Genomic DNA, 27,664 nt, shown 5'->3' with positions numbered 1-27,664 from the left:
ACAACATGAACAGCAAGGGTCCCAACACACACTCCTGAGCCACACCTGAAGTTACTTCTACATCTGATAATGACTCACCCTCTGATGTAATATACTGCATCTGCATCCTCCCTATGAAAAAATCCTCGATCAGTGACAAATTTTGCTTAATATACCATATGATCATACTTTAGACAATAAGCCTAGATGGGGTGCTCAGTCAAATGGTTTTTAGAAATCAAGAAATACTGTGTCTACCTACCTTCCTTCCTTGACTCAAAGCTTTTAGTATGTCATGTGACTTAAGTGTGAGTTGATTTCAACATGATTGTGTGTTTGGAATCCATGCTGGTTGGCATGGACATCATTCTGTTTGAGATACCTCATTATGTTTAGCTCAAAACATGTTCTAAGATTCTACAGGAAATTGATATCAAGGACATTGGGTGGTGGGTTTGTGGATCATTTCTACCACTCTTCTTGTAACTGGGTCTGACCCATGCTTTCTTCCAATTGCTGAACATAATTGTTTTTCAAGGGATCTGCAATAGATTATAGTTAGGAGATGGTATAATTCAACCTCAAATTCCTTATAGAATCTGATAGGGCTTCCATTAGGCTCTAAAGGTTTGTTCAATTTTAACTATTTCAGCTGTTTCTCAACACCACTGACACTGACACTTATTTCACTTGTCTTTTAAGTGGTACAATGATTAAATTGAGGTGGTTTTCATGGGGTTTCCTTTGTAAATGAACAGTTGAAAATAGAATTTAGCATTTGCTTTGTTATGCTCAGTTCAAATCCTGTCTCATCTGGATGCTGACTTTGGTGCTATTAATAGACTTTACATATGACCAGAATTTCTGTGGGTTTTGTGAAAGATCATTGGACAATATTCAGCTATGGTAGTCGTTGAAGACCTCACACATTGCTCTCTCAACAGTTAAATGCATTTCATTCAGCATCCCTCTGTCTGTAGTACTATGCATTGTTTTACATCTGTTATGCAATAGCCTGTTTACACAGAGGATCCCTCCCATTATGAACAGTAATCATCTCAGTTTTGGACTAGAAATGGTGATGCTAAAAATATGTTTTTAGTTTGTTTTTATTTTACCTATCTTATCTGTTACTTCTTTTTAATAACTTAACAGATTTTCATTGTTAACCTGCCGTGGTGTTACTGTTTTCTTCTGATGGAGACATTTTTATAAATGTTGAAACCATGGTCAAGGGGTTTAAATAAACCTTCCATTTTGCAACTGATTGGCTGTTTATTATTTCTTCAAGAAGACTGTAAATTAAATTGACAATCACAATAAAATGAAATTAATGCAAGAATACAGTATCGAAGAAAGAGGTGTTACATATGGAAGGGGATGAACAAACTGAGTGAAAGATAGAACTGTTAGTTATAACAGGAAATGCATAAACTAAGTTATATATCAGTGGTATGAAGAATTTCTTTTACCAAAGGGAGTATGTACATATAAAATATAATAGAATATATTGAGAACAGAGACAATCCCAATAAAATAAATACAGGAAATAGTGGGGAATGAAATGGAAAAGATATTGTAGGAAGAACTGAAGAAATGTGGGGCTTAGGAGAAGTAAACATGGGGCTTAAGAGAAGTTTAGGAGAAGTGAAGTACCGAGATGAGTTCGTTTATTTAATTGTAAAACAGGATTTTGAGCCAGATGTTTACTGATTTCTTTCTCTTCCAAAAGATTAAGTTTTTGGCCTACATTTGCAAAGTGGAAGACTTGGTACTGTGGGTGGTGGCTGGTAGCACTATATGTAGAGTAGATGTGGACTCAGAATTCTGCCTGACTGGCCCATGTAAATCTTATCACAGTTAGCACAAGTAATTTTATACACCCCACTGTTGGATAGTTGTTTTTACCTATTGAAAATATGCTTGGATGTGGCATTCCCCAGACTGTATTTAAATATAAAGGAAACAAACCAGGAGAAAGACATTATGAAGTTTAAGTAATTTAGGAGTGAAGGTAACAACTCACAAAACAGTAGGAGTGTCGAGTCATGATAGGACCACAGAAAAGCATGAAAATTTCACTAGTTTTTGGATGCACCCCTATTTGAGCTAGGGCATATGCGCAAACCCCTCTCCCCCCCACCCCCCACCCCCCTCACACACACACACACACACACACACACACACACACACACACCTGTATAGCAACACTGTGAGGACTGAGTGCACAGTCCCAGAGGCAAGCAGACAAGGGTGAGGGGCTGTGTTGAGTGTTGGGCATGAGGGATGAAAAGAAGCATGGAATGAATGGGGGTTTTGGGAAAGGATGGCTAATGGTTTGGAGAGAGGCAGCAATAATACAAGGTAGGAATATGGGAGGGAGAGTTAGCCGATGCATAGAATAGGAATGCGACACTTGGACACCGGAACTGTTGAGTTTGTGCAGCTTCATAATGACCAGGACTTGCGAGACTGAATTGGGAAGGCGTGAAAGAATAGATGAAGGGCAGACTGTCGTAAGAGGGTGTGGGTGCAGGAGATTAGTTGAGATTGAAATTAGGAAGATTACAGAAAATAAGAATGTTGCAAGGATAACTCCCATCTATGTAGTTCAGAACAGCTGGTGTTGGATGGAGCAGGAGGATAAGCTCCAGATGGCACAAGTTGTAAAGCAACCATTAAAACTAATCAAGTTGTGCTCCAGCAGAGTGTTCTGCCATGTGGTTGTCAACTCTGGCTCCTGGCCACAGTATGACTGTGGCCAGCGATTGTAGCACAGGATAAGCCTGTGACGGAATAAAGTAGGTATGCTAGGTGGGTTAATCGGGCAGGTACACGAGGATATGACCCTTGGGAGAAGGATTATGGGTAGAATGTCTGTCATTTAAGGGCATGATGATAGGTAGCAAAGCTCTGAGAAAGAACTTAGTTCAGTTCCTCCAGCTGGGGATGATATTTGGCCAGGAGGGGGTGCTCCTTTGCAGGTGGTTCTTGGTGGTGTTAGAAGGGTTAGGGCAAGAGTAGTCTCATCATTGCAGATATGCTGTCCACGTAAGGCCAGGATGTGGAGGGGATGACAGCCATCAGAATGCAGGTACTGTTGATGATTAGTAGGTTTGATATGGGGGGAGCCATCAGGGGGGCAGAAGTCAATGTCCCAAAAAGTGGAATGTTGGGCCGAGGAAGGGGAGGTGAAGCAAATGGAAGAGGAGAAGTTAAGGTTATGGAGGAATGAGGATAATATGTCATGACCCTTGGTCTAGATCATGAAGATATTGTCAATGAACCTGAACCAGACAAGGGATGTGGGGTTTTTGAGAGACTAGGAAGGTTTCATCTAGATGACATATGAACAGATTGTCATAGGAAGGTGTCTTTGAGGCATATATAGTTGTGCCACATATTTGTTTCCCCCAAAGAAATAGTAGTTATGTGTGGGGATATAATTAGTTAGATGTTTAAGGAGGTAGTGAGTTTTAGTGGAAAGCATATTGGGAGAGGTAGTACTTAACAGCAGCAAGGCCAGGGGCATGAGGGATTTTGACATACAGGGAGATGGCATAAGCAGTGCCGGGTAGGTATCCAGGTGGTAAATGGGTCAGAGAAGGAAATGGTTCCTATCTTTATTACGAGAGGCTAGGCTACGGGTAATTGGTTGGAGGTATTGACCGACACAATGGGAGCACAGTAACCAGCTACAACGAGTCATCCAGGATTGTTGGGATGTATGTGGAAGGCAGGTGTGCAGGGGTTTTGGATTGAGGACGGACATGGATTAAGGGAAAGATCTGGGAGAGGGTTAAGGATTTCAGTGGGGATTCGGTGACTTCTGCTATGGGATCACTGTAGCACAGCTTTTAGGCAGAGGAGTCAGATAATTAACTGCAGTTTTAAGAGTTGAAAGACATGAAAAGGAGGTTGTACTTGTGAAGAAAGTGACACAGAGTTCTAGAGTAATCCCCCCACCCCCCACTTGGTATTAAATCTGTCTTTGAGCAAGCAGTGAAGGGAACCAAGGAGAAATTTGAGAAATGTATTAAAATTCAGGGGGAAGAAATGAAAATGTGAAGGTTTGCCGATAACGTAATTTTGCTGGAGATGACAAAAGACATGGAAGATCAGCTGAGTGGAATGGAGTCTTGAATCACATCAGGGAAACAGAAATTTAAGGCAGAGCTTGACTTGAAAATGTGATCAGTTGATATGATGCATGCTGAAACATCAAGGAATAGTGTGCTCGGAAAGAGAGAGAAGTGTGTGGGTTAAAATCATAGAGGGAGGCCAAGGCTTGACTGCAGTAAACTGGCTCAAGTAGGTGTATGTTGCAATAGTTTTGGAGATATGTGTACAATATAGACTACTGTGATGAGCTGAATCTAGTTGTTGAACTTAAGACCAGAAAAACGTTTTCTCTACTTCATAGGAGATGTAGTTCTTCAAATAAGACAAGTTGGAAATGTAAATACTATTCAGGCACATCCACACAAAAATAAATTACTGGGTGTTAAGTCATGCTATCAGGGAAGCCAGAGCAACATTGACAAATTAACATTTTAAGAGTGACTGATCCAGTGTCATGGAAGCCTGGCATTGAGATGTTCATGAAAGTTCTGATGCAAATTTAGAGGACAATGTCATGTTGAAAGACAAAATAAGGGACATTCTAGTTGTTGATGTAAATACTCCATTAATATGTCCAGTTTTTTGGGACCAGGGAAAAAGAAAAAGAAAAGGAAAAAGACACTCTGTGGGAGGGAAGAGGAGAGCATACACTTCAATTCTTCCCAACATGCAAAATGTTTTTTTCTGTTTTTTTTTTTTTTTTTTTTTTTTCCATAATAGTCTGTCATACTCTACAATGCCAAGTGGGCTTTCTGCACCCCAGGTTCTAAAACTACAACAGTTAACCTTTCATCTTTGTGAATGTCAATTCCAGTTGGAATTGGAAAACTCTTGTATGTTAACTGTACTGTACTTTGTTGCAGATGAGTTTTTGTTATAGAAATTCACATTAGAAGTTACTTTACAGTATCAGAAAAAAGTCTTTATAACACATTGTGACTGTTGCAGTTGTCCTTTCTGTTGCAGAAGATCATACTGTGTTATGTTTCTGCTACATCTTTCTCTGAAATTTCAGTAATAGTACTGTATCAATTGCCAAACAAGTTATTAATTTTTTTTGCAGTGTAAAATGTAATCATATTCATTTATATTTAAAAAAGTTAGTATTTCCATGTCTTCAGAAAAAGTTTATGACAAAAATAACACTGTATACATTTAACTGATTTTGCTGTTACTTTATAGTTATCCTTATAGTTGTAGCAACTAAATGACTACTAAGTTAGATGCATGTGCTGATATCGTAATTTCAGATGCTATTGAAATGATTTATTTGCTTCTAAGTCACTTGAGTTAACTTACTTGTTATCTGTTTTCAAGGCTAGAGTCACAAAGGAATACCTGGAACTAGAACCAATTGGTCTCGCTTTTGCACTTTTCTTTGGAACTGTGCTAATAATTCAGTTCTTTGGAATGATGTTTCATCGACTTGGAACTCTGTCTCATGTTTTGGCATCAACAAATGTAAATTTATTTTCCTGCGGAAAGGTATGTATACTACGTTTAAATAACTCTGTTGGATTATAGAACAGTTGTAAGAAATTGTTTTTATTCTTCAGTCACCAGTAGTAATTTCCAATAAAATAGGCTTTTTCAGTGCTACATATAGAAATTATAACAGTAAATTCAATAAAAATCTTTTTTCACCTTGCTCCAAAGAGCATAAATTATACCAGTAACATGTGTTGCTTCAATTCCCACTAACTGTGGTCACATACGTGTGTGTGTGTGTGTGTGTGTGTGTGTGTGTGTGTGGGTGGGTGGGTGGGTGGGTGGTCTATTTTTGACAAAGGGCTTGTTGGCCGAAAGTTTATTTTGTGACAGTCTTTTTGTTGTGCCTATCTATGACTCAGAATTCCACTAATGGTGAGTAGAAATTATCCTTTACATAATATTTTTACAGTCCATCCTGTATTTTCCATTGTTTAATACCAAGAACATATATGGACAGATCCAAGAAAGTAGTTTTTATTTACAGAATCTAATAGCTTTTAAATAGACCCACTTCGGCTTGATTATTAACTCCATATTACAGCATAATGTTTGAAAATATGATATTCTGTGATTAGCCTAATGTTGTTTGGTAATTGTCCCACTGTTATACTACTATCATAAGATTTATTTAATTACAGACACTGAAATTCAATGCTTTGGTGATGTCAATTTTAAAACTCTGTCACTGTACACAATAGCACTTGTGTGGGAATTTAAAACTAGGTTCTTTTCATTGTGAGGTGTCATTGACCTGACGTTTTAAACCTTAATCAACCCATCCCTTTTTCTTCCCCAAAGAAGGAAAGTAGTTCCAAAAGCTAGGACAGTTTCTTATCTATATCTTCTATAACAACAATAAATCTGTAAAACTGTTATGTCTGTTCAGTTAATCTCCAAAACTACTACACAAATTTCACGGTGTTTTCACTGGTAACTTGAGGGTAGTTTGGGAGACTGTGTAAGCTGTAGTTTAACAAAATTGGGTCATGACAAGAACAGATATTATGATTTAGTTTTACTAAAACTTTATTGTCTGTCTGCCTGAACACGCTGATCTCCAAAATTACTAGATGGATTTTTGTGGGGTTTTCACTGGTAACTTCAGCGTGGTTAGGAGTCTTATATAGGCTATATTTCATCAAAATTGGATCACAGTAGAAAAGATATGTATATATATTATAAAAATATATGTACGCATATGTGTTCCACAGATCTCCAGAACCACTGGATCAGTTTTGACTGAACTTGGTAGACATATCACTTACTGTCTGGGAAGAATCGCTGTGGTGGCACAAAGCACCTACCTATCAAAGGGGTAAGGGTGATGGTGAAAAAGAAGTGTAGCCCATGACACACAAATACCCAAATTTTATTCATACAGTATTTGGGAACAAAGTGCTTAGTGATTTGCAGCAAACTTCATACATAATTTCAAACCTTTACAAAACTTTTTCTCACTGAGCCCCCACCCCCCAGGAAGGAAAAAAAAATTATCGCTTACTACATTTTCGTGGATTATTTTTGTATCAGGCACGCTATTTTAATTTATCACTGCTTTTCTGCTAACTGCATTCATGGCACATTTTTCAGACTGTGTTCATGCATGCTACTGAATGTATTTGCAAAATTATATCATTGCGTGACACAGAGATAAGGATGTATGCCATCATAAACCTAAGACGCATGAAAAACTGTCACATCACACATGACATGTAAATTTGTTATTACTAACCAGCTGAACTGATATCGATGAAATTAGGTAAGGAGACAGCTTAACCCTTGGGAAGAATATAGGCTACTTTAGAAAGTGTATAGTACAAGGTTCTTACCGGTCTGAAGAACATTATGCAAATTAGGGAAAATATTTACTCTTTGGAATAGCTATTTACCCTCTGAGTTTTGAACTTTACCATATTTGTGAAAATTATTTTCTTGGTTAATATGTGCTAAGTGATATGATTCAAAGTAATAAATATGATGCATTTACAATCTTAAATGTGTTTAATCCGTACTTCTACATTATTTGCTGCATAATGTATACATTATGTAATGTAGAGCTATGATGTGCTCTATCCAGCATTTGAGAATGAAAGCACTTAATGACTTGCAACAAACTTTACACATTATTTCAGACCTTTACAGAGATTTTTCTCATTTATATTCCCCACAAAATGATGAAAGGAGAGAAGATAGTTTATCACTGACTACATCTTTGCTATTCATGTGGTATAAACGCCTAATGTTTTAATTTGTTACTTCTTTACTATTAACTGTATTCATGATATATATTTCAGACAGTGTTTATATACACTGCTGAATGTACGTGCAAAATTATATCAGTTGTTGTGCATTGGGACAGCTCAGGAGGGGGGAGAGCAGCAAGCACATCACGATCTATGCTGATCCAAAGGGGCAGACACATCAGGGCAGCTGATATTATTGTGCATACAGTAGCTTACTTAATCACCATCATTCTTCATAACAACACTATAGATAAGTGCGATCACAGGTAACAGCTTGTACTTTAATATATCTACTGGTACTAAGAATTTCACCAACTGATGATCAGTACTTACCAACAATTTTTTCCCATAATTTTAAAATGAAAAATTTCAGTTAGTAGGGATAAGTATATACTTCTGCTGAAGTGATTTAGCTCTTGTACTGTTTAAAACACAATCACTAATTTGTGCTCGTCTTACTGTCAGTGTATTTCAGTACGTAATCACAAATCCGTACAAGCAGCTTTTCTCAGTTTTGAGCTACATTTCAGTTTACCAAATATCTCCAAATCTGAGGCAACTCTGAATGCAAGATGACCCCCCCCCCCCCCCCATTATGACACATGGGATTACAGAAAATCATGTATACACATACTAAGTTAATTTTGAAAATTTAAAAATTGGTGCCTTATTACAGGCAAGTGAAGGAGGCAATAAATGTACTGGGAAACAGAAAATAAAATTAGAAAAGACCTCCCTTAGTCAGATACAGATGCCAATATTCCTGTTGGCTGGATATACTTCCCATTTGTGATATCCAGGAAAATTTCTTTTGTATCGCACAACATAGCCTTCTTTAGCAGGCAATGATAAGCATTCGACATTACAGGGAAAAAAATCCCTGGAATTGACTATCCCTGGACAGGTTGGTTGGTAATGATTTCCTGACATTTTAGAAATTGTTTTTGTGGAAAATTTTCATCTGCACTACCCTCACCTCATAGATAGTCGCCATGCTTAGTTTTCCAGAATTTGGTGGCAAGGCAATCACTGATCCCTCTTTACTGCTGCAATGGGAATGACCAAGGTACAGTGATGGGCTTGGTCCCAGAGGTCAATTATAATCATCTGCTGTTGACTGGCATGAATAGAACCGTCATGATGCTTGGCTTGTGGAGGCATAGTAGTAATTGAAAACTTGCCCTTTCTCTCTGCAGCAGTGTACAATGTGCCCAAAGTGCCAACAAGCCAACTGCAAATTAAATTTAGACAGATCAGCAAGTGCTGATCAAACATAACTTTATGAAGCCAATCTTCTGCCCTTACAATCAAACTACTGAGATTCCATTGTACTGTGCTTGTGATGTCATGATTAATGATGTTATAATTAATATTATTAATTTATACTTATGCAGTGGTAGTTAATGAGAGAGATTACAAGTTCAACTCTATTACTGTAAAAGATATATTGGACAGTATTTGGTAAATTAGATTCACTTAATATGATGCTCCAAAAATTTGGAAACAGAGTGAAGTAGAGGTCAAGTAAGCCATTTCAAGTTATGAATATATTTGATGTCATTAGGCTAGGCGTGCTAAGCAGAATCCACATAGCTGTATAATATAGATCCAGTAAGATATACCTTTCTTCACTTTCTACATTCACATCTAAGGTAAACTTCCATCTAGTTTCATGTGAATGAATGTCATAGTTGTGTTTGAAGAACTTTCTTCTAAGGATGCTTCCTTTTGTAAAGACTACTAAATCATATGCACATAAACAAGACAGAGGAAGCATTTTTAGATTTTTAAATAATGGTTTATAGGATTCTTCATATTATCACTCTGATAATCTTTTTCAACATTCTAAATGTTTTGTGTGAAATGTGGACTCCCAGTGCTCCCCCCCCCCCTCCTTTTCCTCCCAAAATAATCCTGTGCGTCATTAGTGACTGTATATTGCCATGGTCATTTACATGGAGCAGAAGTGGGAAATGTCCCAGAACTCATACTTGAGAGACTCCATGCTTGCATTTTTGCACTTTAATGTAAAAATTGTTTATTGATTGTTGTCTCAGAATGTGTCCTACCAACCATGGCTGAAGACCACAACAACAACAATGTAAAAATTTGCAGTCAAGATTGTGGACTATTATGTTCACATTTTACAACTGTCAAAGAGTTAGCGCAGCAGTGTCAGAGCGGCACTTGTTTGGCATCGGCAGTTGATTTGTGGTCTTTGTCCTTGCGACTTTCCATGAAAGTTGAGTGTGAGAACTTCCTTATGCAAAGAGACCAATCTTGACCAGCACTATTTTAGTGCTTAACTAGTCTCAAGTTCTTATGGTATATCTCCTTCTGTGTTCAGTATTTGTTAATAAATGTTTAATGTTCGTGGTACATGAGTATTTATATTTTGTATACTCTTGTGCAACACAGCTAGCTCTTTATTCCCATGAAGTAATGAGTGCTGTTGACAAGGGATCTCAGATCGATTCCACATTCTCAGATTTCCAGAAGGCTTTTGATACCGTTGCTCACAAGTGACTATTAATCAAATTGCTTGCATATGGAGTATCATCTCAGTTGTGTGACTGCATTTGTGATTTCCTCTCAGAGAAGTGACAGTTCGTAGTGATAGATGGTAAATCATCAAGTAGAACAGAAGTGATATCTGGCGTTCCGCATAGTGTCATAGGCCCTCTGCTGTTCCTGATTTACATAAATGATCTAGGTGATAATCTGAGCAACCCCCTTAGATTGTTTGCAGATGACACTGTAATTTACCATCTAGTAAAATCATCAGACAATCAATTCCAATTACAAAATGATGTAGAGAGTATTTCTGTATGGTGCAAAATGTGGCAACTGGCACGAAACAAAGAAAAGTGTGAGGTCATCCACATGGGTACTAAAAGAAATTCAATAAATTTTGGGTATACAATAAATCGCAGAAATCTAACAGCTGTCAATTTGACTAAATACCTAGGAATTACAATTATGAGCAACTTAAATTGGAAAAACCACATAGATAATATTGTGGGGAAGGCGAAATAAAGATAGCGCTTTGTTGGCAGAACACTTAGAAGATGCGACAAACCCACTAAAGAGGCAGCCTACATTACACCTGTCCATCCTCTGATGGAACATTGCTGTGCAGTGTGGGATCCTTACCATGTAGGATTGATAGAGGACATCGAAAAAGTGCAAAGAAGGGCAGCTCATTTTGTGTTATCACGCAATAGGGGTGAGAGTGTCACTGATATGATATGCGAGTTGGGGTGGCAGTCACTGAAAAAAGGTGGTTTTCTTTGTGACGAGATCTATTTATGAAATATCAATCACCACCTTTCTCTTCCGAATGCGAAAATATTTTGTTGACACCCACCTACGTAGGGAGAAATGATCATCATAATAAAATAAGACAAATCAGCGCCCGTACAAAAAGATTTAGGTGTTCCTTTTTCCCATGCACCATGCGAGAGGGAGTGGTAGAGAAGTAGTATGAACGGTTTGATGAACCCTCTGCCAGGCACTTAAGTGAGAATTGCAGAGTAACCATGTAGATGTAGATGTACTGTATATCTGATTTACTCAAACATGCAAACATAATTTGTTCAGATGGTTATTGGCTTTGCTGTGTGACATTGATGACCCTGATGTAATCAGCTTGCAGAGACCAGAAGAATGAGTAAAAACTCTCAGGAGTGACAAAAGAATTTTCCTCAGGCTATGAACATTCACACCTCAGTGGGCGCAGAAGGTCTGTCAGTATAACGACTTGCCGTAAGGTTGCCATCATTCTTGCCTCACAATCCAGCAGTCTGGTTTGCACAGCTAGAAGCAAGTTTCCATTATGCAGGAATAACTACTGATAAAACCAAATTTGCTCTAGTGTTCAGCCAGCTTGACCACCATTACATGGCTGTAGACATAATTACAGCTCCTCCTGCACTAGAGTCTTATGACACCCTCAAGACAGAATCAGTTCATCACAAGAAGGCATGTGCATCAAGTTCTAACACAGGGAAGCAGAGGAGACACGAAATTCATAATACCTGAGACACCTATGCAGTTAAGTTGATGCAGGAACTGTAAATGACATCTCGTTATGTACGCTTTGTAGTAGCTGTCTTCTGGCCCAGTTTTAAACTATAGTTGCATCTCAGGTAGAAATTTCATTAGATACTGTTGCAGATCTGGCTGGCAGAATTCAAGATGCTATAATGTTGCCATCAATCAATGTTGTAGTGGTGCCATGCAACAGTGCTTCATCATCAGTAGTGATGGCTGCAAGTTATGACTGCCTGTCAGGCAGGGTCAGTGCTCTGGCTAGACAGACAAGTGAACTGCTGTCTCATCGCAACTCCGAGAATGACAGATGACGTTATCTTAGAAGTCTGTGTAATTATCTCGTGACAAACTCATCTGTGCTCAGTGGTGCAGAGCAATCTCCTGTGGTATGCTGGTATCTGTGCTCAGTGGTGCAGAGCAATCTCCTATGGTATGCTGGTATCTGTGCTCAGTGGTGCAGAGCAATCTCCTGTGGTATGCTGGTATCTGTGCTCAGTGGTGCAGAGCAATCTCCTGTGGTATGCTGGTATCTGTGCTCAGTGGTGCAGAGCAATCTCCTGTGGTATGCTGGTATCTGTGCTCAGTGGTGCAGAGCAATCTCCTGTGGTATGCTGGTATCTGTGCTCAGTGGTGCAGAGCAATCTCCTGTGGTATGCTGGTATCTGTGCTCAGTGGTGCAGAGCAATCTCCTGTGGTATGCTGGTATCTGTGCTCAGTGGTGCAGAGCAATCTCCTGTGGTATGCTGGTATCTGTGCTCAGTGGTGCAGAGCAATCTCCTGTGGTATGCTGGTATCATTGAAAGTTTGGAGACCAGGCACACAAGTGCATCTCACCATGTGCTTGCCCAATTAGCAGTGGCAGTCAGATGTAGCCCCATCTGATTACTATACAGTATCTCAGTATCTTTATGTTAGTGATCAGAAAAATGGAGAAAAACTTCTTTTAGACACTAATTTGGATTTGCACATTTACCCTCATACTCACCTGAATAATTGCCTTTATTTGAATAATAACCTTATTTGGAATTTTATGTTTGCTGACTGTAGTGGAACTGGTCCTTCGGGAGCAGTGGTGCTGGGTTGAGAGATGTGCACACATTTTCAAAAACATCTCTTTATTTTCCAAAAGCCTACTGAAAGAAAAAAAAAATCCCCTCCCAGAGGTGAGGTCCAGTCCCACTCACAAATACGCACAATACGAGGTGTGATTGGAAAGTTTTAAGAATGGATCTGCTACTGCTTACTGATTTGGCAGGCAGGTACACAGAGGGCGGAGAGTGAGTTATTGCCTTGTCCTTGAATGCTCTCTGACAGGAAACCGTATTTCCTTTATTCAGTTCATTGTGGCAGCTGGTTAAGTGTGGGTCTGTTAGGGCTTGTTGCTGGATTCTGTCTGCGTGAAAATGAATGTAAAAATGGAGAACGAGTTTGTGTGAAATTTAGTTTTAAAACCAGGAAATGAGCTTCTGAGACTTACAAACTATTAAAAACAGTTTTTGGAGATAATTGTACGAGCCAGTCAAATGTTTTTGTCTGGTTCAACAGATTTAAAAATGGCGGTGAATCATTTGAAGATGGACCACGGTCCAGCTGTCCTTCCACTTCAAAAATAAATGAAAATGTTGTGAAAGTTTGTGACTTAAAGCGCTCTGATCGTAGACTTACAATTAGGGAGATGGCTGATGAACATAATTTAAGTTTCTATGTAGTTCAGTCAATTTTAACTGAAGAACTGAACGTGTGTTGAGTCTCCACAAAATTCATTTCAAATGTGTTGTCAAGTGACCAGAGATAATACCGACTTGAAGTGTGCCAAGAACTGATTATACTAAAATGACCCAGATTTGTTAAATAGGGTAATTACAGGTGACAAATTGTGGGTATATGGATAAGATCCTGAAACCAAGTTGCAGTTCACCACGACCAAAAAAAGCACTGCGAAGTTGGTCGAAGGTGAAGACAATGTTGGTGACTTTTTTCGATTCTACTAGTATTGTGCATCATGAATTTACCCCTGGAGGATAGACAATTAACCAGGAATACTGCAAATGTACCTTGAGCATTTGCGCGGAAAGGTGTGGAACAGAACGCCTGCATTGTGGAAAGACAGGAGTTGGGTGCTGCACCATGACAATGCTCCGGCTCATCGTGCCTTCTCCATCGCTGAATTTTTGAGCAAATTCAAAATTTCTGTTCTTCCACAACAGCCATATTCCCCTGATTTGGCCCCTGCAGACTTCTACCTGTTTCCTAAACAACTTTTCACTGAAAGGGAAGCAATTTGACTTGACTGAAGATATCCAGGCAAATCTGGAGAGCGTCCTTACACACTTTAGGAAAAAAATTTCCAGGAATGTTTCCAAAAGTGGAAACACCATTGGAGTTGGTGTGTCCAGTCAGAAGGGGATACTATTTTGAAGGGGATGCATCATAGTAGCATGTAAGTACCGCTGTTGTACAATTACAAGCCCATTGTTAAAACATTCCAATCACACCTCGTATATCCACCCTTTTTTCTCAAGTAGTAGCAACACTATTAATAAGAACATTTCAAGGCACAAATACAAGTCAGCCTAAAACAGTTATTGGTCAAGCTCCTGCCTCACTTAACATGAAATGTCGCTGAAGGTGTCCACCCAAAATTCTTACAAAGAGCTCAGAGAACGTTAGCAGATATAATTCAAGCACAATGCTGGTCAAGCTCCAGCTTCAGTTAACACCAGACCACTACTGAAGGTGCCCACCTGAATTTCTTATGAAAATTTTTGATTATTTAATATTAGCAGATTTAATTCAAAACACAATGCTGGTCAAGCTCCTACTTAACTTCAAACCGGCAATGGAGCTGCCCACCCAAAACTTCTTACACAAAATTTAATTTACTTAAAAAGCAGGAACATTAGAAGGTTAAATTCAGAACAATGCTTGGCAAGCTTCTGCTTCAATTAACATCAAACTGGTATTGAAGGTGCCTCCTCAAATTTATGACGTAAAATTTCAGTTATTTGAAAACTGAACATTAGCAGATTTAATTCAAAGCACAATGCTGGTCAACCACCAGCTTCAATCAACCTCAAACTGGCACTAAATGTCCTGCCCAAAATTGTTGACATAAAAATTAAGTTACCAAGGAAAGTACCAACTTTTTGAAACACAACTACTGATCAAACTCTGGCTTCAGTCACAACCAGTTAATTCAAGGCACCAGTTGCATCCGGTATTGGTAGCATAACTTGAGTGAGAATGAAACAGACCAAATTTTTAATCCCATTACAAATATTGTTCCAGGTTCAGATGCAATTACTGTAACTGTCAAGGAATGAGGTGATGGCAATGGCTGCCACACATAAACAAAATATAGATAATCTTGAGATACAACTACTCGCAGCTTACACTGGCCCACTTGCTCAAGTGACCACTGCACATTGGTTTTAATTTGACAGTCACTGCCCGTCTCCCAGCAGGCCACAAGTCTTCATCAGCCAGTCATAGCCAAACTTACAGGCACTCTTAGTGCTTCTTCTTAAAATGGTGCTGACACAAGAGACAAATTCAGGCAGCTCCCAGCACCACTGAAGACATGAACATCATTGCTGCTCTGACAAGCTGTCTCTGTTTGGCCCACATCTCTGAAACGATGTTTTCAAGTCACTGGCCACACACTAAGAAGGCTGCTCCAATTGATGCTGCTACAGGTCGCACCATCAGCAGTTATGGCTGTCCAGGCCTTAGTTACAGTTGTGCACTCTTCAGATGCAGTGAGTAGTTGCAGGAATTTCAGCTTGTCGCACACTTGTTGATGGGTTGTACCGTCGTGCTGATATCGTGGGGCTGATTATTGGAGCCAACTTCCTGGTATATTACCGCCTTCTGCCTATTGTGGTAGATATGAGGCTTGTCAGTAGTATTGCTGGACTTTAGCTGTTGAATTCTCAGGTGGAGCAGCAATACACAGCATCAAGCTCATGCAGGCAGCAGGAAGAAAATATGCTGGGTCACTTGACCAGTTTCCAGCCATAATACGATCACCAGGCACCCTGAGGTGGGTCTGTCACAGTACTATGCATTACTTCAAAATCACTTATGGCCCACCAGTTTTATGCCATCTCAAGCTCCTAATCATCTCACTATTGCAAGGGCAAAATTTGACTTGATGCTCAGGGAATAGATTATTCACACTTCTAGCAGACCATAGTCACTACTTCTCCATCTGGTACTCAAGAAGAGTGGTGCATGGTGCCTGTGTGGTGATTATCGTATGCTTGATCTAAGGACAATTCAGGACAGATATCCAGTACACTTCTTAAGAGACTACAACTATGTTCTCCATCGTGCCTCTGTCTTTAGTATACTAAACTGCACAAAGGCCTTTACATGAAGTTCCATGGTGGATGAAGACATTCCAAAAATAGTGACAATCACTCCATTTGGCTTGTCTGAGAGTCTCTATATGATACTGGTTTGCACAACACTGCTCAGTCTTGGCAAAGGTTCATTGACTCCATGCTGCAAGAATTGTCATTCTGTTTTGCTTACCTACAAGACCTCATCTTTTCAGTCACTGCAGAACAGCACCAGCAAAACTTGGCAGAAGTTTTCAAGTGCTTAGAACATCATAGTGTAATATTAAACACTACAAAGTGTGTCTTGAGTAAACCAGAGGTTATCTCCATAGGTTGTCTAATTTATCAGCAGGGCCATAGTTGCAGCATGGGGAAATAGAAGCCATCTCATGAAGGTCTCACAGCCAGAAACCATCAAAGAACCATGCTGTTGCTTGTGAATGCTGAGTTTTTACTGGCATCACCTGCCCTGCACAGCCAAATTGCGAGAACTGCTGCTGCAGCCCTCACTGGCCCAAGACAAAGGGAAATGCGCCAATCCACTGGACCAATGTGATGAGCTCTGCTTTTGTGGCCTTGAACTGAAGCACAGCAAATGCTAGACTCCTAACACATCCTGCATTGGATGCACATCTGGTGTTGGTTGTTGATGCTAGCCAGACATCTGTGCGGTGTTGCAGCAGCAAGTCAATTGTGCAAGACAAAAACAAGTGTTCACCACGAGAGTACAAACTTCTGGAATTCGTTGTCCAATTTAGCACTGACATTCCCCACATTTCAGATATTAACAAAGTTGGTGACAACAAATGTTACTGATTTAATCCAACTTGCAAAAACACAAGAATGTGATCAGGAACCCCAAAAACTACTGAATGATGCATCATTCACCCATCAGTTACAACTTGTTGATTTTTATGATTGAGATATGAAGTTTTATTGTGACATTTCCAGTGGAGGATCTCATCCTCTGCTGCCAGCTGAGTTCTGCTTATGAGCTTTTGATAGCCTCCTTAACCTATGCCACCCTGGCATTAGACCAACAACTTGCCTGGCTCCAAGAGGTTTTGTCTGGCCTGATATGATGATTGTCACAAGTGGGCTTGTGTTTGCCTTGAGTATCAGTGCAATGAGATATCCCATCATATGCGTGCACCAGTTGCAGATTTTCCATCCAGACGTGACAACATGCTTCATACATGTGCACATAGACATAGTAGGTCCACTCTCACTGTCCAGTGGTCAATGATATCTGTTGACTGCAACTGATTCATTTCATCCATTGTATAGAAGCTATATTGGTCAATAATATGTTGGCAGCAATGCTAGCTTTTGCCTTTGTGTCAAATAGGGTTTCACGCTGCACACCATTATGAACTGTGGCCGACAATTTGAGTCAGAGCTATTTAGTCAACTCAGTAAGTTATGTGGCACTCTCCATTGCAGGACAATCAGTTACCATCCTGCAAGAAATGGCATGATTCAACATTGGCATTGTTCTTTAAAGCCTACATTGATGTGTCACAACACAAGTTGGACCACTGCCTTATCTGTGATCTTACTTCATCTTTGAATCACTTAAAACATGACTTGAATTCATCATCAGTGGAACTACGTACCACGATGCACATCAATTGCCTGGTGAATTCATTGATCCTAGTTCTATACAGCTACCTGATCACGACCAGTCACACTTCATTTGTCACCTGAGGGAACATGTCACATGCTTACAACCTCCTCAAGCATCTACACATTAACAACATCTAGCTATGTGCACCTATTGCTCACACATCATGTTACATATGGACAGTGTCAAACCTTCACTAAAACTTACATACACAGGTCACCAAAAAAGAATTGCTATCTTAATGAAGAACACACCCTTGATGTTGGGTACTCTTTCCTGCAAGATTTTTAGATGATGCTCTGCTACTCCCTAGGGGGCTGATGTAACAGTCAAGATCATCTACTAATGTGTTCATATTTCACAGCTGTCAAAGAGTTTGCACACCAGCTGCCAAAGATCCCCTTGTTCGCCACCGAGCAAGGTGGCGCAGTGGTTAGCACACTGGACTCGCATTCGGGAGGATGACGGTTCAATCCCGTCTCTGGCCATCCTGATTTAGGTTTTCCGTGATTTCCCTAAATTGTTTCAGGCAAATGCCGGGATGGTTCCTTTGAAAGGGCATGGCCGATTTCCTTCCCAATCCTTCCCTAACCCGAGCTTGCGCTCCGTCTCTAATGACCTCGTTGTCAAATGGTTCAAATGGCTCTGAGCACTATGGGACTCAACAGCTTAGGTCATAAGTCCCCTAGAACTTAGAACTACTTAAACCTAACTAACCTAAGGACATCACACACACCCATGCCCGAGGCAGGATTCGAACCTGCGACCGTAGCAGTCCCGCGGTTCCGGACTGCAGCGCCAGAACCCCTAGACCACCGCGGCCGGCACCTTGTTGTCGACGGGACGTTAAACACTAACCACCACCACCACCTTGTTCGCCATCAGCTCTTGTTCTGTTCTCTTTGTTTTTAGCAGCTTTTCATGAAAGTGCCAGTATGAGAACTTCCATGCAAATAGAGACAGATATCAACCAGCACTACTCTAGAGCTTAACTAGTCTCAGGTTCTTGCGGAATATCTTCTGTGTTCTGCATTCATTAGTAAATGTTTAATGTACATGGTACACAAGTGTTTATATTTTGTGCACTGGTTTGGCTGATTTGCTCAAACAAACAAACATAATTGATTCGGATGGTTACTGCCTTGGTTGCACCAACACCATCATCAGTAATATCAAGTTTTTACTGAGATCAAGAAATATACTAGATATGTGTTTGCTTTAACCATCCACTTGATTTAAAAAGTTAAAAATTTCTGACTAGATTGACTTTCCAGCTCTGAACCCTTGCTGTGGATCTTCAGACAATAAATCATCTGTTATATTTTATGTGTTGTGTAGAGCGTTTGATTATTGGTATTCTTTCTGGACTTTAAACAAATGACTGATATATAGATGTTCTTGACAGTTTAATGGTTATACAATTTAATTAGCCATTGTGTGTTGTATTAAGTAAATAGTGTATTCACACAACATTTGGTCATAGCGAGTTCCCGAATCTTGCATCAGAATGCAAATGCAAATGCAGATGCAAATGCAAATGTTTTATTCCACTATTGAGCATGTTTACATGCAATTGGTGTGATCAGTGTTAACAATAATAATAATATGAACTTCAACATGACAAATGTTAAACTTCCTGGCAGATTAAAACCGTGTGCCCGACCGAGACTCGAACTCGGGACCTTTGCCTTTCGCAAAAGGCAAAGGTCCCGAGTTCGAGTCTCGGTCGGGCACACAGTTTTAATCTGCCAGGAAGTTTCATATCAGCGCACACTCCACTGCAGAGTGAGAATCTCATTCTGATGACAAATGTTATTAACTACAATATAATAATCCAAGATGGATACGACACATATTTGTGCAAATGTCAATAACAACAAGAAGTTTCCCAATAAATCAATTACAAGATAAATGAACTACATAGTTCAGTAAATGACAAATAAATAACCAAACAGATAATCAACAATAAATACATGAAACAAAAATAAAATAGTTGCACAGTGTGGCATATGTGTAGTTTGCAGTTACTTTATAGTTCATTCTCATAAGGAAAGTGGGTCATTTGTCACATATTCAAGGAACTATTGAGCAGAGTAAATTACTTAACTTTTGATCCATCTCGAAAGACTAGTTTTAAATTTATTCACTGGCACTGTGTAGGCATTTTCACATAATTTGTTGAAGTAGACAGAACCAAGATATTTGTAGCTGTTATGTGTCTTTGCAAGCCTACCATATGGCATATTAATTGCATGTCCACTTCTTACGTTATGGTCATGCACTGTTCTCCTTAAGTCAAATTTACTCAGATTCTCTTTAACGAAGACTAGGCAATTGTAAATATACAGGCCAGGAACTGTCATTATATTTAGTTTCTTAAAATTATCTCAACATGATTCATATGGGCTAAGTTCTGCTGTGCACCTTATGGCTTTCTTTTGCCATTTAAACACTAATTTTGAGCCTACAGAATTTCTCCATAATAGTATTCCATAACTCAGGTGCAAATGGAAGAAGCAAAATATGCATATAACAGAAGCTCTTTACTGACACTGCTCCTCAGCTTGTACAGCAGATATATGGCTCGTGCCAATTTGCCACATATCTTCCCTGTGTGGGTATCCCAGCTGAGCTTTTGATCTATATGAAATCCTAATAATTTTACTGTTTTGTTATCATGACTGGGAGCATTCAGATTGAATACAGTAGCTTCAGTTATACTATCATTCTTCTGCAGTACATTTGCCTCGAACCAAGTAGTGCACCTCTCCATTGCCACTGCCATGCTGTGTTGCACACTTTCAATATTGGTATCACATATGATGAGTGTTGTCTCATCAGCATATAGCACTGAATTACATGATACAACTGCAGGTAAATCATTTATATAAATAATGAAAAGGAAAGGTCCAAGCACAGATCCAGGGAGACATTTTGACATTTGATTATTTACCTTAAATAACTGTTTTCTGTTGTCCATGTATGACTGCATTAGGCATAGAACATTCTCTCTCACTCCGTAGTAGTAGTTTTTTTATCAGAATATTGTGGGAGACCATATCAAAAGCTTTCCTGAGGTCCAACAGCGTTGTTCAGATAATATCTTTATTTTCAAAACAATTGTATATTTTTGCTACCATACTCTCAACTGCTTTGACTGTAGAAAGGCTGGATCTGAAATCATCCTGTGAGGAGGTGAGAATATCATTATGTTCAAAACATTGACTCATCTGTTTATGCATGCAGTATTCTATTGTTTTTGATATTACGGGTATAAGTGATATTGGTCAATAGTTATCTGGTGTTGCTATATCTCCTTTCTTATGTACTGGTCTAACTGCAGATATTTTTAAACGTTCTGGATAATTACCTTCATTTAAAATTTTGTTGATTAATTTAGTCAGTGGTGCTACAATTTGATTTCTGATATATTTACTAACATAATTTGAGAGACCATAGTAATCCTCTGCGCTAGAATTACTGAGCTTAGCTACTGATTCATTGAGCATTTTCTCAGTTACACAAGTCCAGTGAAAGCCGTCTGTCTGTTTACTGTTCATTTCTGGCAGCAGTGCCTCTGCCTTACTCACATTCTCCATTATGTTGTTATCTGATTGAGGACTGATGAAATGTGCATTTAGAATATCAGGTGGAATTGGTGTCTGGTATACTTTATCATCACAGTTAGTTTGTTTTAACAATTTCCTATGCAGCTTTGCGTTTATTTACTGAGTTCAGTATATATGTATCTTTTTCATTGCACTTAGCTGCCTTGATTTCACCTGTAAATCTTTTTCACTTTCATGTACATTTCCATGTCAGCATTATTGTGCTTGGACCTATTATTATAGAGTAGCATTATGATTCTTCTTCTACTTAGATGTGTTCCAGCTTTTTAGATTTTGTGGTTTGGTGTAGCAATTTTGCTTTTATATTTTTTTGCTGTGTTTAGGACAACATGCTTCAAAATTTTCAGTTAATAGTTCTAGAAATTTGTTGGTAGATTCACTTGCACCTGCAGTGGGTATTATTTTATCCCATTTTATTGAAGTCAATTTACTTATCAACTTGTTTAGCTTTGATTCGTTAATTGGTCTTATAATTTTTCTACTGTCTGTGGAAGTTTCAGTTGCTTTACTGTTAAGAATTTGTCTGGCCATAGTCCCTCATAATCTGAAATGCCTAGCTTGATTGTGTTGAATTCTGTTTTGTTTAGATGAAAATTACAAATTATGTTATCTATACATGCTTCCTGTCTTGTGGGTTTGTCATTTATGCAACTGAAGTTAAGGGATCTTAATGTATTTAGCAAGTGGTCAACCTTTCTATTCTTAAACCTAATGTCTGTATTGATATCACCAAATATTAGTATTCTGTAGTTTTTGTATTTGAGTAGCAAGAGAATCAGTTTCTTCAGAAGCTCCACAAACAGGTCTTCATTGTGTTTTGGGGGGCGGTATACTGAAGTTGTTATAATTTCCTGGTTTGGCAACATTATGGCTGCAGCTTCAAACTTTGATTTTATGCACAGTCCACTTACATCCATAACTTCATAGATTAGGGTCACACTATTTTTAACATTACAGATACACTACCATGTTTAATACTTGTTCTACAATAGCTGGTTGCCAATTCATACCTAAATGGTACACTTAATTTTAGTTCGTCATTGCTAAGCCAGTGTTCATTTATTGAAATCACAGTGCAGTTGAAGTTTTCCAGCCAGTACTGAAGTTCATTAAGTCTGTTCTTAAGAAACTGCACATTAATATGTAAGAATGTTACACTTGTACTTATCTTACTGTGGTTTTCCTGTATCCCTGCAGCAAAAAATCATTGAGATGGGATGGAACTGCTGCTTTCCTCTTACTCAGTATACAACGGTTTGATGGAGGAACAACTGAATCTCACACTGGAATGATGAAACAGTTTTTATTTAAGTTTTTATGTGAACTGCAGAACTACTCATGACAATCATTTTGCTTAATCAATGCCTCCCAAGGCAAACAAACAGAATTCTGCAAGCGCTGACTTATCAATGGTTGGGCAATCCAGTACAGTGGTTTGCCCAGCTTGGGTGACAATTTGTCTTGGCCCATATTATTGCAGATGAAACTAAATGAAATTATGTGGTGGAAGCAAATGGCTATGGAAATACAAAACATCCTTGTTTACCCCCCTTCTGCTCCTCACAAGTATTGATAAATACACCTCTATCAAAGAAATGATTGCAACATGTTTGTAATAGTCATAAGCAGAGTGACACAAATATTTTTCTGTGCTGAAGAACTTGATGACTGCACACCATACCAAATAATTTGAATCTTCACACACTGACAGGCAATGCAGTGAATGATAATGTGTTATGGAATATATGGATGCCATGCTTGGCTGTGCATGTACAGAAAATATTCACAGTTTGCACTAGTGATTGACGCTTTTGCTCAAATTGATGATCAAATGATCACATCTTTCTCATCTTTGAAGCCACTGTAGAACAGCACTAGCAACACTTAGTGGAAATTTTCTCACGCTTAGAACAGCATGGTGTGGTGTTAAATACTACCAAGTGTATTTTGGTAAATCACAGATTACCCTCTTCTACCATCAAATTTTGTCATACGGGTCATTGCCACTACCTGAGAAAGGCGTTACAGTTATCTCTGCCAGGACAGTGACCCAACTGTAGGTGCTGCAAATCCAAACTGCTTAGTTATCTCATAAATTCGCAGCCCTACAAATCCAGTGCTCCATCTGTGTGTCACAATTGCAATACTCTTCCAGCAGAAACAAGATTTCAACACTGAAACAGCTTAGTATATAGACAAACTCTGCAACTGCCTGGCAAATTCTTCATTCACACAATGAAAAATAGCACTGAAGCATCAGATTTAGCACAACATCTGTACTTGCAGATTCATAATCTCTGCCCTGCTGTTCAAAAGGATGACCATTCTTTTTCTACAATTTGCATTCCTGCAAACAGGTTTTCGTCTGACAAAATTCCATTCAGAACTCTCTCCAACTACCATACAGTGGACCATACACAGTAGCTGCCCACCATGATTGAAAATTTGTTGTTGAGATCAATGGCTCTTCTGTCATGATATCCATAAACAGATTTAAGCCAGACTTCATCTGTGCCAGATTTTAGCTGGTTCAGAGACAGCAGCTAAGGCTGCAATACTACCTATGTGCAATTCCATGCACTAAGTCACCAGATGCACCCAGCCTTCTGCCATTACAGACTGAGCCTCTGGTTAAATCTTCAGGCACCACTTGTTCTAGGCCATTGCATACGCTTCAGTGTCAAATAATGTTCAGACTTTGGGGGGGGGGGGGGGGGGGGGTAAAGTGATTTGGGCAATAAAGATGTCTGTTACATTTTATGAGCCTTGTAGATTTGTTGATTATTGATTTTGTCTCTGGCCTTGAAACAAATGATGTTTTTGGCAGTTTGACAGTTACATGCTGTAATTTACCTTTATATGTTGTGCTGAATAAATATTTACTAGCATCTCTTTATTTAAGTACACAGAAGCACACACTTGGTGCCAAGAGGATAGAGACAGCTTATCTTCCAACATGTTCCACTACTAGAATTCCTTAATTAAACATAACCTCTGGTAGCATAAGCAAATTCCTCAATTTCTGAATGCTGATTGGTCTACCATCCGTAGGCTAATTCCTTATTTTAAGAGGCCACCATAGTAGTAGCGAAGACAGTTAATTCTGCTGTTTATGGAGGGTGGCCTTTCCCATGAACCATGGACCTTGCCGTTGGTGGGGAGGCTTGCGTGCCTCAGCGATACAGATGGCCATACCGTAGGTGCAACCACAACGGAGGGGTATCTGTTGAGAGGCCAGACAACCGTGTGGTTTCTGAAGAGGGGCAGCAGCCTTTTCAGTAGTTGCAGGGGCAACAGTCTGGATGATTGACTGACCAGGCCTTGCAACATTAACCAAAACGGCCTTGCTGTGCTGGTACTGCGAACGGCTGAAAGCAAGGGGAAACTACGGCCATAATTTTTCCCGAGGGCGTGCAGCTTTACTGTATGGATAAATGATGATGGCGTCCTCTTGGGTAAAATATTCCGGTGGTAAAATAGTCCCCCATTCGGATCTCTGGGCGGGGACTACTCAAGAGGATGTCGTTATCAGGAAAAAGAAAACTGGTGTTCTACGGATCGGAGCGTGGAATGTCAGATCCCTTAATCCGGCAGGTAGATTAGAAAATTTAAAAAGGGAAATGGATAGGTTAAAGTTAGATATAGTGGGAATTAGTGAAGTTCGGTGGCAGGAGGAACAAGACTTCTGGTCAGGTGACTCCAAGGTTATAAACACAAAATCAAATAGGGGTAAAGCAGGAGTAGGTTTAATAATGAATAAAAAAATAGGAGTGCGGGTAAGCTACTACAAACAGCATAGTGAACGCATTATTGTGGCCAAGATAGACACGAAGCCCACACCTACTACAGTAGTACAAGTTTATATGCCAACTAGCTCTGCAGATGATGAAGAAATCGAAGAAATGTATGATGAAATAAAAGAAATTATTCAGGTAGTGAAGGAAGACGAAAATTTAATAGTCATGGGTGACTGGAATTCGAGAGTAGGAAAAGGGAGAGAAGGAAACATAGTAGGTGAATATGGATTGGGGCTAAGAAATGAAAGAGGAAGCCGCCTGGTAGAGTTTTGCACAGAGCATAACTTAATCATAGCTAACACTTGGTTCAAGAATCATGAAAGAAGGTTGCATACATGGAAGAATCCTGGAGATACTAGAAGGTATCAGATAGATTATATAATGGAAAGACATAGACTTAGGAACCAGATTTTAAATTGTAAGACGTTTTCAGGGGCAGATGTGGACTCTGACCACAATCTATTGGTTATGAACTGTAGATTAAAACTGAAGAAACTGCAAAAAGGTGGGAATTTAAGGAGATGGGACCTGGATAAACTGAAAGAACCAGAGGTTGTACAGAGTTTCAGGGAGAGCATAAGGGAACAATTGACAGGAATGTGGGAAAGAAGTACAGTAGAAGAAGAATGGGTAGCTCTGAGGGATGAAGTAGTGAAGGCAGCAGAGGATCAAGTAGGTAAAAAGACGGGGGCTAGTAGAACTCCTTGGGAAACAGATGAAATATTGAACTTAATTGACAAAAGGAGAAAATACAAGAATGCAGTAAATGAAGCAGCCAAAAAGGAATACAAACGTCTCAAAAATGAGATCGACAGGAAGTGCAAAATGGCTAAGCAGGGATGGCTAGAGGACAAATGTAAGGATGTGGAGGCTTATCTCACTAGGGGTACGATAGATACTGCCTACAGGAAAATTAAAGAGACCTTTGGAGAAAAGAGAACCACCTGTATGAATATCAAGAGCTCAGATGGAAACCCAGTTCTAAGCAAAGAAGGGAAAGCAGAAAGGTGGAAGGAGTATATAGAGGGTCTATACAAGGGCGATGTACTTGAAGACAATATTATGGAAATGGAAGAGGATGTAGATGAAGATGAAATGGGAGATACAATACTGCGTGAAGAGTTTGACAGAGCACTGAAAGACCTGAGTCGAAACAAGGCCCCGGGAGTAGACAACATTCCATTAGAACTACTGATGGCCTTGGGAAAGCCAGTCCTGACAAAACTCTACCATCTGGAGAGCACGATGTATGAGACAGGCGAAATACCCTCAGACTTCAAGAAGAATATAATAATTCCAATCCCAAAGAAAGCAGGTGTTGACAGATGTGAAAATTACCGAACTGTCAGTTTAATAAGTCACAGCTGCAAAATACTAATGCGAATTCTTTACAGATGAATGGAAAAACTGGTAGAAGCCGACCTCGGGGAAGATCAGTTTGGATTCTGTAGAAATATTGGAACACATGAGGCAATACTGACCTTACGATTTATCTTAGAAGACTGGCAATGGCAAGGAAAGCGTTTCTGAAGAAGAGAAATTTGTTAACATTGAGTATAGATTTAAATGTCAGGAAGTCGTTTCTGAAAGTATTTGTAGGGAGTGTGGCCATGTATGGAAGTGAAAAGTGGACAATAAATAGTTTAGACAAGAAGAGAATAGAAGCTTTCGAAATGTGGTGCTACAGAAGAATGCTGAAGATTAGATGGGTAGATCACATAACTAATGAGGAGGTATTGAATAGAATTGGAGAGAAGAGACATTTGTGGCACAACTTTACTAGAAGAAGGGATCGGTTGGTAGGGCATATTCTGAGGCATCAAGGGATCACCAATTTAGTATTGGAGGGCAGCGTGGAGGGTAAAAATCATAGAGGGAGACCAAGAGATGAATACATTAAGCAGATTCAGAAGGATGTAGGTTGCAGTAGGTACTGGGAGATGAAGAAGCTTTCACAGGATAGACTAGCATGGAGAGCTGCATCAAACCAGTCTCAGGACTGAAGACCATTGGTTCTGGTTCTTGTTTTATGATCATGACTGTTACTGTTCGTTAGGTAATTGCTAATGTTTTTCTTGATATGTATAGTAGCTTAGCAGACATAGTCATGTTGTTGTTGTGTTCTTCAGTCCTGGGACTGGTGTGATGCAGCTCTCCATGCTACTCTATGCTGTGCAAGCTGCTTCATCTCCCAGTACCTACTGCAACCTACATCCTGCTGAATATGCTTAGTGTATTCATCTCTTGGTCTCCCTGTACGATTTTTACCATCCACACTGCCCTCCAATACTAAATTAGTGATCCCTTGATGCCTCAGAACATGTCCTACCAACCGATCCCTTCTTCTAGTCACGTTGTGCCACAAACTTCTCTTCTCCCTAAT

At 39.4% G+C, this 27,664-nt stretch overlaps 1 protein-coding gene across 1 annotated transcript in view; it reads left to right on the top strand.

The window, feature by feature from the left end:
- Window positions 1–27,664, top strand: part of LOC126262688 (chitin synthase chs-2-like) — a 254,809-nt gene that overhangs the window by 216,183 nt on the left and 10,962 nt on the right. Inside the window, exon 21 of the mRNA XM_049959463.1 lies at window positions 5,419–5,586. Coding sequence (XP_049815420.1) covers window positions 5,419–5,586 — 168 coding nt within the window. The remainder of the gene's footprint in view (window positions 1–5,418; window positions 5,587–27,664) is intronic.

Source organism: Schistocerca nitens, chromosome 6, assembly GCF_023898315.1.
Source record: "Schistocerca nitens isolate TAMUIC-IGC-003100 chromosome 6, iqSchNite1.1, whole genome shotgun sequence".
Taxonomy (NCBI): domain Eukaryota; kingdom Metazoa; phylum Arthropoda; class Insecta; order Orthoptera; family Acrididae; genus Schistocerca; species Schistocerca nitens.
The sequence above is the reverse complement of the archived record's forward strand: the minus strand, read 5'-3'. Positions and strand labels throughout refer to the sequence as shown.